Below are 11464 nucleotides of genomic sequence, written 5' to 3'. Positions count from 1 at the left end.
CACTCCAACTAATTTCACCATGCATGATTTTGCCAACATAGGGGTTGGTTGTTACATGTGACAACCAACCCCAAAGAGAATGTGATGACCAACCCCAACTGGAATTTGTTGCTAGCATCAAGGCTAACAACCATCTAACAACTAGTTAGCTAGCTATTACAAATCTAAACTATAGCTTTAATATCATATATGCATTTTGAATATTTCTATTTTCTTATTGGATTTCAACAGGCTTAATTCATTTGTTTGTCATCGCTAGGCTGCTTTTGCATCTCAGTTTCAATCAGCAATGGTGACACAGAAGAATCTCCCCTCACAAGGAAGCTGATGCAATGCCAAAAATTACCTGAAAGATGTGTCAGTTCAGTGGAATTCACACCATAACAAGCTACATTTCTCAGCGCTAATATACATAGATTTTACATGACCTTATATGTCCTTTCATTATCAGACATTAGGAACACGACATGCTGCTTCCAGTGCAATAAGATAGTTCTGTTAACGGCAGTTGAAAGTGTTTTCCACACTCTGCATCACTGTGAATATTTAAATGTAGTTCTTTACAGATCAGGGCTAAAAACATTCACGTCTCCTCCCAGTGTGACAGTTGCTTCTGCAGATTGGATTAGCACTGTCTGGGCCTGCTGGGGCTTGCAGGGATATGCAGTGGAAGGAAGTGTGCTTTTATCTGTATGTGTGTGTGTGTGCTGTGTGTGCATTTGGGGGCCCAGTGCATGCTTCATATTTTTGCATGCATCTGCTGCACACATTTTTGTTGTTAGTGTGTGTGCACATGCATGCAGCTCAGTGTGTGTCAGAGAGTGCAGGAATCTGACACACATGCGTTGGGCAGGACACACTCCGTGGGTTGAGGGTGTGTCTGGAGCAGGATTCTCCCCGTGTCTCCATCTTTATCTGTTTCTAGATCACATTACCGTGTGTTACAACACTGCTTACACTAACACAGTTGCCTATAGTGACATGTTTTATTTATAGGAGTCATGCTGACCCCTGCTGGACAAAGCAAGGTTCTTACTTCATAGACACACTTCAGGTACACTGACATTAGAGTTGTGAATGAATTTAGACGAGTGCAAAGACATGGAAACTTTATTATCTCCCTTCTACATTCAGTGACATAAAATCAAGAGAAGAGCTTCCAGTTCCTTACATCTGGTATCCAAAAGTTTTAGACTTTTCTTTCCCATATTGTGGGTTACATACTTTGCATGGATCAATGACAGGAAAATATGCTGCAAGTCAAATATCTGATTGCGGTTTTTGGGAAAGTGAAGCCTCAAATTTGTTTTCAAATCAGTGCATTTGTACGTGTTTGTGCTCTTGTGCACATCTGTTGAAGAACAGTAAACATGCCTAAATCAACACAAAATGTAAACTTAGACTCCAATGTAAACAACACACTGACAGTCAGGCGTGCAGCATTTCAGTCCCAAACCCTTTATGATAAATCACACACATATGGGACGACGACCATCAAGGAAGTTTCCTGTCCCTTTAAAGTCTGATTGATTTATTACAGCTTGGATCCATATATTGCTTTTCATGCTTGCTGTCATCTAACCAAACACATTTCTCAGTTCATATACTTCTCAGTTTCACCTCAGGTGCTGTGTCCGTCTGGGCCTCTTTTATTTTGAAAACAGAAATCAGCTTTTGAAAGCAGAGATTATATCCCCATTCACACATGTACTAAACTCCTGAAAAATGAACTGGTATGAACTGTGTCTGCGAATGCAAACATCCAAATATTTCTCCCCGACTTTATTTGGACCTTGTCCTGCCAGCCCCTCAGTACAATTTCCGCAAGAAGTCAGGGTGAGTCGGAAAGTGCCTGCATCAGGTATAATTTGGGAAAAATCACTGAGTCACCAAGTGGCCAGGGGGGGATGACATTAATATCATCCTTGTGCTTGACTGGTGCGATCTTGGTGCATGCAATGAAGCTGCTTTTCACTCTTCTTTGCTCAGGGTTTTATTCCAACTTATTCTTTGATATTGTGAGTACATGCAATAACATTTAGCATTGATATAAAGGCAAAAGCTGGCAGTGTCAGACACTTTTGCTCTATCCCTCATCGTGGATATCTTTTAAACATGACATGCTGTCTGACAGGGAAAACTTCATGTGGTAGGTAAGGTGCATTTGTGAATAGGCAACATTTGAAAATTTCAGAGGCAGGTTGTACTAGGAATTTGATTTAAACTTTCGAGTCCTTATAGGGTTAATCTTGGTGCAAATGCAATCAGCACTGGTTTACTGCTTTACCTTAAAATGGCTAAAGGCTAAATATGTTATGTTTACCTTAGAGCTACTTCTCATTGTCTTTCAGAGTGCTAAAATTCAGCTTTCCAAAACAATAACAGCAAATAAAATGTGGAAAGGTAACTTTAAATAAGCAAGGTTTTATGCAAAAGCAGATTTAAAGTGTAATGTTTAAGATATTTTTCAAAGAACACAGATATCTTAAATCTAGTACCACCAGATTGTACATTTCCCTGATTTAAGGAAAATACTTTAGGAAGATGTGCCTAAATGTGGAATCAAATACTTCCGCAGGTGTCTTGAAATAGGGTTATACAACTTTGAATTTTATAATCAGTATTCCGAACATCAGTCTGTGATTTAAAAAAAACTCAAAGTGAGTCCCTGAGGTATGCAAAACTGAACTGTAGTTGTTCTGTATCATTGACAGCGCGCCTCCATCTCCTCCTGGTGTGAGATGTGAATCCATAGTACTGCCTCAGTGGGCGCTGAAATATTGCGCTGGTGGAGCAAAGGCATGTACAGAAGGGATCTGGCTGGCAGAGCAGCTGGACTGACGTCACACCCCGTCCTCTAACTAAAACACACTTAAAATGTCAACCCGATGTTACAGTCCACAACAGAACAGAGTCTTGTGTCGTTTTGAAGCAGACACTCATGGTTATGGAAAGTTCAATGATGCTTGTGATGGTGTTTCTGTTCTTCCTCTACTGTGATAATCTGGTATAAAATGCTGCTTGGGCCTCATTTGTCAATAGAGCTGTCAATCAACCATCTTCTTATCATTAAATAAAAAATAAACCTCTCAGAAAATGAACACTTGCACATAAATTAGCATGATAAGAGCTAAGTATTATGACAAAATATATATAATATGTATTTGATCTTAATTCTGGGCCTCTAGTTTAACCCATGTCCTATCTGTTATAATGGAAAAGACAGGCTTTAAGACCTTTACTGCAGTCAGCCACCAGAGGGAGCTCTAACAGTTATTTGGGATAACGCAGATATGTAAACATCCATCTTAATAAAACATCTTTATACTCTAGCTCTGGTGATTCTTGTTTGAAGTGTTGAGATACTTGGATCCAGTTATAAAATATACGTCACAGGTGTAAACACAATTTAGGACAAAAGAAAGAAAAATAAGTTTTCGAACATGCCTGTAAAACAAAGTAGCTCATTTGACAAGAAAAGCAGATACTCTCTAGTTAAAGCTGCTGTAAGGAAATTCCCTATTTTGTTGATTTTGGCGCCCCCTGTGGGTAAAGATCTACATGATTGTGTTTAATTTACTTGTCATATACACCAGGGGTTCCCAACCTTTTCAGCCCGTGACCCCCAAAATATAGATGCCAAAGACTTGCGACCCCCACTGTCCCTCAAAGTGATTTAATATGGCTTAATTTAGCTGGTCTGCAGAAAATTAGCCTACCTATATGAGCATGTGGACGTGTTTCCTGTGTCATGAATTAACCTGCTGCTACTGATGCTGTTGATAATTAACTGGTCACTAACCCTAAACTTAGGAGTCATGTGGCAACAAAGAAAGGCAGAAAACTTATTACATTTTCTATTTTCAAGGTTTTATTTCAAGTGTAGCTACTATTTTTATACTATAAATGGACACAATGTACTATTTTTAGATAACTTTTGTCATCCAACTTTTTGTGTTCATTTTTTCAGTATTTATTTGTTCACCACAAGTTAACAAATTAGATATAAGTAATACAAAACCAACAAAGAGAAGAAAAAATACAAAAAAATACAAAAAAACACAAAAATAATAATAATAATAAACAAAAAAGAATAATTAACAGTACAAACAAAAAGGAAGATAAACATAAGGAAACAAGGAAAATAAACTAAAATTAATAATAAAAAAATTCTAAATATTTTTAGATAACTTAAAAAACAAAAACATTCTGGAACACATCTCACGACCCCCCATTTGTGTCTCGTGACCCCACAGGGGGTCCCGACCCACACTTTGGGAATCCCTAATATAAACAATGCCTAACTCTCAAAGGTTTACAAGACACAAAAAATACAGTTGCATGAGTCCAATGATTTGTTACAGGCATTTCAAAAATTGCATGTTGCTTTAACAGCTCTGTTTGGAACATAGTATTTTTTCTTCCTGGCTTTGCAGATCAAATCTGCGACAGTAAAGATTCCACTTCTACAGCACAGCTCAGGTTTTCATGAGAAATTAGCGTTAATGGGCATTTTACGAAAAAGTACTTCCATTAAGTCATCAATGATGGGACTGTAAAACAGAAAATGAATCTCATTCTCAATTCCATATGACAAACAATCTCTGTCCAACTCTGAGTCGGCTTCAACCTGTCAAGCCCTAAAGCTAAAGTCCCTGAGTGTAACTGTGCACAGAGGGATCTTTGTCTGGTTCGATTACACTTATCACAGGACTCTACACAGTAGCTATTCTTTACGAGACAATAAGTTTGTAGTTCTGATTTACACCATATATCAACAGACCATTATTCTCTGTTCATCTTATCCTTTGCTAATCTTGTCTTTTGATAAAAATCTCTTCCTGCTTTTGCTTACCAGTAAAATGTGCCACTCCTTGTGAATATTTGTCGTTTAAAAGACAAAGTAAAAGCTATTTCCTCCTACATCTACCTCCTCACAGTGGTGATATAGAAATTGTTCATCTTGTTGCTGATAGTCTTGTTTGCTTTTGTAGGCCTTAAGAGGAATCACTGTTGATATCAGACAGTTTCATGACCAGTTGAAAACTCCTCACAAGGTTTTTAAAGATAAATTCTCTGTCTTAAATGTCACTTTTTACAGTGTTAGCTTTTTATCATTCCGAAGCAGGAAACGCAAATAAAAATATTATTTATTTCCGGCAGAAATTATGTGAATGGTGCATTATTGACACACAAACATTGGACATACACATGTATGTACTGTAAATGCAGGCCTCCCCCTACTGCTACATCCGCCTTCTTACGAGCACACTGACCCACGCCCCTGTCCTTCCTCCCCCCTCTGCCCCCCTCACACACACACTCATACACTCATGCTCACACACAGAGGCTCATTCACATGGTCATTAAGTCATTAGGCTACTTATTTATTGATGTCTGCCTCCAGAGTCACTGAGCATGTCAGACGATCTACTGACCGCCTGTGGGAGCCTGTCCTGACCATATTAGTGCATAGTTTGATCCTGTCTCTACTCTGGATTTATTTATCCAACTTTTCACTCCATCCACTGTGAGATAAGTCATATTCTACATGACTTTATGTGATACTTTTATTTTTGTGCTGATCTGAGCAGATTCAACACAGTGAAACTTTCAAATTCTCAGTAAAGTTTTTTTTCTTCCCTGACTGTGTGTCAGTCATGTGATCGGGCCTACAGGAAGTGTGTTGAATGTTAGCATGCGTATAATTGGACCAGCCCAGTCAAAAATGAGAGCTTTCACAGAGTCAGAGAGGAAGGCTGGAGAAGGGGAGGGAGGAAAGAAGGGAAGGAGAAAGGGGGGGAGGGAAGACAGTGAGCGACAGAGAGAGAGAGAGAGAGAGAGAGAGAAAGAGGGAGGGTGGGGGGTTGACATCGCTCGCCCATTTCTGTGGAAGTTGAGAAGGAGGAGAGGAGAAAAATAAGTTGCTGCTTTAAGGAAGAGAGGGGAGACAGAGCGAGGGGTTTGGATCAGTGAGCTTGTGTGTTTTTTTTTTCTCGCTCCCCTCCTCTCTCCTGCACGGGCTCCTAATTTGGGATTTGTTTGAAAGCGGGACTTCGCCCCAGGAAGACTTTTTCCTAGCTGGGGAAAGGGAACCCAGCTCCCTCTCTCTGAGATTATACACACCCTCACACACACACACACACACGCTCCCCAAAATGTCTGATTCCACTGTCAACGCTCACTTGGAGGGGATCATATCAGACTTTGAAGGTTAGTTTTCTCTCTCTGTCTCTCTGGTTTTAAGCTCTGCTGCTCCTCTGCTGTTCTTCCTCTTGTCACTTTGTAACCCTGCCATGAGGACACTATAGATGGTTTCCACATGTTTGATTGGAACTGGGCAGATCTGGAAAAACAGAGAGTGTGAAGGGATCGATGACGTCTGAACTGAGCTGAGCTGAGCTGTGGTGTTTTGAAAGTGGGATAGTGATAGAAGTGATGCTTTTTAAAGTTCTCTTAAACTTTTGTTGACATCCATTAGTGTGTGTGTTTTGTTATTCAGAGGGACACACTAGACTGGGCCCGTCGGATATTATCAAGATGCTACAACTCGATATAATATCTGCATTTATTTAAAATTTTGCATGATGCAGAGTATTTTAATGACGAATAGGATATTTGTCTTTTTTGCTGCTGAAATGGGATCATTAAGTCTGTTCTTATTGAGCAATACTGCCTTAAAAACCTGCATGCACCTGACAAACTGATACTGTTTAACCATCTACATCTTCCTACTCAGTTGACTACAAACACATCTACTCTACTGTACAAGCTCTTGCACAAAATAAGTGATGCAGTCCCAGTTTAAAACAGAATAACTCTACTGTTTTTATTTGTATGAAACTACATTAAAGCTCCTGTGAGGAGGTTGGTTTGTGTTGACTTTGGCGCCCCCTGTGGAGAAAGCAGTGCCTCTTGTTTCTGCGTATTTTTGGATGTATTAAGTCAATGACTTTTGCATTATTAGGGGACAGACAGGCAGGCACATAGCATATTTTATCCAGAAGGCTAAAAGCCTGCCTAAACTCAGCCTCTTTGTGTCTAAATAGGTTGACCGAAAGCTAGGTTGAGTCAGCATTTCAAATATAATGCGGCCATTGTTGGGCTTCAAAACCCTGGGATACATAGTGACGCAGACTAGAATGGCAGCACCACTTTTGAACAGTTCTCCTTCATTAGGTCTGAATCATGCATTTAAAGAAAACAGTAGTATTTCTTAAAAGAAAATTAACATAGTGTTAGTTTTGTTTTTGACTCAATTTAAGACTTCTAGAAAGAGCCTCACAGCTGAAAACTTTTTCTTTAAGCTCGTAACAAACTGCAACTTATATAATGGTGCGACTTATATCCCAGATGTTACTGTAATCAGTCTTTATGTAGATAGTCTTGTTTGAATTTGAGGGCCATGAAGAGGAGTTAATATTCATTTCAGTGTACTTTGAAACAAGGAGAGAGTTACTCACAGGAGCTTTAATTTCTGCAATATGACAATAATAATTTGTATAATAAGAGATGAACAGCGAAACACAATTCAGTAACAATCAAATAATGCAAATTATAGAGTATAATAATGTTGACATCTACTTTAAGTGGACAAAATACTTGAGTTATGATACATTATGGCAGATGCTGATTATTTCAATAGCAAATGTACAATGCGACATTTTTTGGCAAAATGGAATCATCAAGGCAAGTTTTAACGACCAATGTTACAAAAAACTGTCTTTGATGATGTATTCACCTCACAAACTGAAGGGTCTATTTTCTTATTCAACTTAAAGAAACTGTATGAGCATGTCAGTACAATAACAGCCTATTTAAAAATTGCTCATTTATAAAAAAGTAATAGAGAAAGTAATGTTTCCTGTGTAAAAAAGCAATTTTAACAAGCTATATTTATGTATCTGTCAAAATTTGTGTCATAAAAGAATGATGCATGGAAATTTGACAGAAAATATTGCCATGCACAATGGAATGATACTACGCCGTATCTTTAAAAAAATGTTTTACTCCAATTTATTGCAGGAAAGAAATTGTGCACTTAAAAGAAAGAACGCAACCAATTTTGTCTCTTTTTGAACAAACTGCATGAGAACAAGTGTTTCTATTTACTGTATGTCGAGTCAGAGGACAACTGACCACACGGCTGTGGGGGGAACACCTGGCATGCCTCCCCCTCCTTTCCTCCTCCTTTTCATTCTCTGCCCCTGGCCCACAGATTCTCCCTGTCATCCCTCTCCTCCCACTCCTCCTCCTCCTCCATCCTCCGGCTCTGCTTCCCCCTCTTCCTCTCAGCAGCTCGTCCATCCACGGCCCCTCTCTCTCTCCTTTGCCTGGTTGCTGCTGGAGGACTCAGAGAGGGAAGACGACGGTGGGTTGGGGGACGAGGGGGGGTTGACAGGCCGACACCTCTCCCCCAAGTTGCTGTCTATCTGACTATCTGTCTCCTGTCTCTCACAAACACACAGCCATTAGGAACGCATCCGCACTTGTCCAGGGCTGCCCCTCTGTCAACACCAGTTTGCTTGTGGTATGTACAGGGACTATCTGCCTCTCTCCCTGACTGTTGGTCTTTACGTTGAAGGCTTACACAGTGCAGCCGAGCAGAAAGATAAGTGGCATTCAGGAAAAAGGAGTGTAGAAAAAGTGTGCTTAAACCATGAGGATAGGAGTCATGCTTTTAGCTGTCCCTCGCTCATGTGTAACACCAACAAAAAGAGCTACTGTTGTTGTCAGCGATGTGTGTTGCTCTTGGTTGGGCTGGGTGTGTGGTAATACCTTGGTGTCACCACCTTATAAAATGATGTATGACCCTGTGAGGCTCAGGGAGTACAGCATGGCACTGATGCAGCTAGGGAGGGAGTCAAAGGTCAGTATAGTCCATTTACTCTTCACAGAAGTACAAAAGACGAGTGGGTATGGCATAAAACTCTAAATAGCTTGCATGAAAATAAAGCTAAAGAACTTATTATGCTTATAGGAACAGACAGCTCAATAAAACTACCGATACACAAGTATTCACAAGCTTAACATGTGAAAAAGTCCCATGAGACAACAAGTGAATACACATGAGGGCTGGAAAGTTAAATATTTTTGGCACATTCTCACCACAAATGCATTTACTTTGAACTAACGAACTTTGAAGAGATGAAAATCACAGGATGTGCTGCAATTTGAAGTAATGATCATTTAAATTAGTTTTTAAATCTTTCTTCTTCTTGTAAAAGGCCAACCAGAGAGAAAATTACTATTTTATAAGTCACTGTAATCATGCCATCCCGGCATTGTTCACTTTGTTCAGATCATAATAAAATCGGTGTCCTCCATAAAATCATTTCAACAACTAACAATCTTACCTATAAAATTGAAACAAAGAGCAATAAAATAAAGGAATTTATTGGTGGTTTTGCTGCTTTAGCCTTACGTGGTAAGGGGTATATTTAGGTGAAAAATGTTGGCACACATTTGACTGATATAAGTGTTGTTACTTCACTGTTTGTTATGTAAAATTATGATAAGTTAAAGTCACTGTAAGGAACTCTTATTTTATAAAGATTTTGGCGCCCCCTGTGGACAAAGTGGCTCATATAATCAGTTTGCTGCTCCTGTACCTGCATTTTTGTCAGGGGTTCCCAAAATTTTCACCCCGGGACCCCCAAAATATTGGTGCCAAAGACTCTCGACCCCTAGAAAATTAGCCTACCTATAGGAGCATGTGGCTGTGTTTTTCCTGTGCCTTTGTGAATTAACCTACTGCTACTGATGTTTTTTAATAATTAGCTCTTCACTAACCCTAAACTTAGGAGTCATCTGACAAAAAGAAAGGCAGAAAACTCATCATATTTTCTATTTTCAAGGTTTTATTTCAAGTTTAGTTACTATTTGTGTTGATATTTTTAACTATAATGGGTAAAATGTACTTTTTTTTTAAGATAATTAAAAAAAAAAACATTCTGGAAGACCTCACGACCCCCCATTTTGGCCATAATGACCTTGCAGGTCATAAATAGTCATCAGCATAAAATTTAATCTACTTTATCACTAGGTCAAAGCTGTTTCAGCTTGTTTCACTTTGATTCTTGAAGGCTATTAATGAAGACAGGTTAGATTTGCAGTCTTTTCTGTGTAAGTAAAAGAAGACGACACGTCCACAAAGTGTATCAGCATAACAATGGATTATCATTATTTCTATGGCTGTATTATTGTGCTTTAATTATGGAAATATTTTTATCATTTTGTCCCTAATTTACGACACTGACTTATGAAAGCCAAAGCCATTGGAGTATATTCAGAGTGTACGTTTTTCCTTTATCATTGTTGAGTGTGATTCAGTCTTGGTGCTGGCTGATGACGCCCATGAGGTTGATGACCTCAGCTGTGACTTCATCCTCACAAACCGACACAGATCATTGACCGGGACACTCAGCTTCCCGCTCAGCACAGTGAAAACACACACATACACACACACACACACACACACACACACACACACACACACACACACACACACACACACACACACACACACACACACACACACACACTCACTCACTCACACACAGTCATACAGTGTCATTTTTACAGCTCTTGGGAAGTGGTCTCCTGTGCTTCTATCTGAAACAGACTTTTCTCACAGTAGAGACAAATTTCGTCTTTTTTTCCATGACCAAGATGTCTGGCTTGTACTATTTTCTATTTCTATTAATAGTACATAAAAGCTGAATCTCTTTCCCCCTGCTTCTCCCTGTATCTCTAAGCTGCATGTTGAGGATATTCACAGGCCTAGTGAGAGAAAATTCCACAGGAGTAGATTTCTGTGGTGGGTGAAAATGTCGGGGTAAGCTTGGAGGAGTGGATCTGAGCACAGCCGGTTTCTCTCTTTAACCATCAGCACAACATTTCACAGTGAAGGATAAAGTTACAGATTCAATCAATGTGAGGTGTTTATGGATAAATAAAAAGAGACTTTTTAAGATTATAGATACAGGAAAAGTGGGACACGTTCTTTATAGTAGTTCAGAGCTCCTCTTGCTTCAAATCAACATATTCCACATATTGATTTGGAGATCTGGGTCTCTGCTGCTCTTACTGCTCTTTATTCTAACGCAGCAAATTTGTTTGACATCTCTTCTAAATTGGGGGACCGGTCCTGTTTTGTAGGACAAAACGCCTTCATGTTGACGTGAGAAGTTTGATGAGAGATCATGGTGAGATCTCACAAGCCTTCCGAAAGGAAAACTGTTATTATAAGGCAACTACCACTTAGCTGTGGTTTGGGATTTTTTCAGGAACTCTGTCAAGTTTGTGCTCTGTGACCCTAAACGCACTGAAACTGTGCTCTTAAGATACATTCATGTAAATATTTCTCTAAATAGCACAAGAAAAGGGTTAATGTGCCATGTATGTGACCATTTGAGCTCTTGTCTTGTGATAAAACATCAAGGAAGCTCACTGATAGAGCCTC

The 11464-nt window shown here is 39.4% G+C and overlaps 1 protein-coding gene across 1 annotated transcript in view; it reads left to right on the top strand.

Moving 5' to 3' along the window:
- Positions 1 to 5958: 5958 nt before the first annotated feature.
- The window catches only part of LOC117831876 (neuronal-specific septin-3-like), an 88900-nt gene continuing 83394 nt past the window's right edge, over positions 5959 to 11464 (top strand). Inside the window, 1 exon segment of the mRNA XM_034710767.1 lies at positions 5959 to 6213. Within this exon segment, the coding sequence (XP_034566658.1) occupies positions 6159 to 6213 (55 nt within the window). The 5' untranslated portion in view covers positions 5959 to 6158.

The sequence above is a fragment of the Notolabrus celidotus genome, chromosome 20 (assembly GCF_009762535.1).
Source record: "Notolabrus celidotus isolate fNotCel1 chromosome 20, fNotCel1.pri, whole genome shotgun sequence".
Lineage (NCBI taxonomy): Eukaryota > Metazoa > Chordata > Actinopteri > Labriformes > Labridae > Notolabrus > Notolabrus celidotus.
This window is presented reverse-complemented; position numbering and strand designations above follow the sequence as displayed.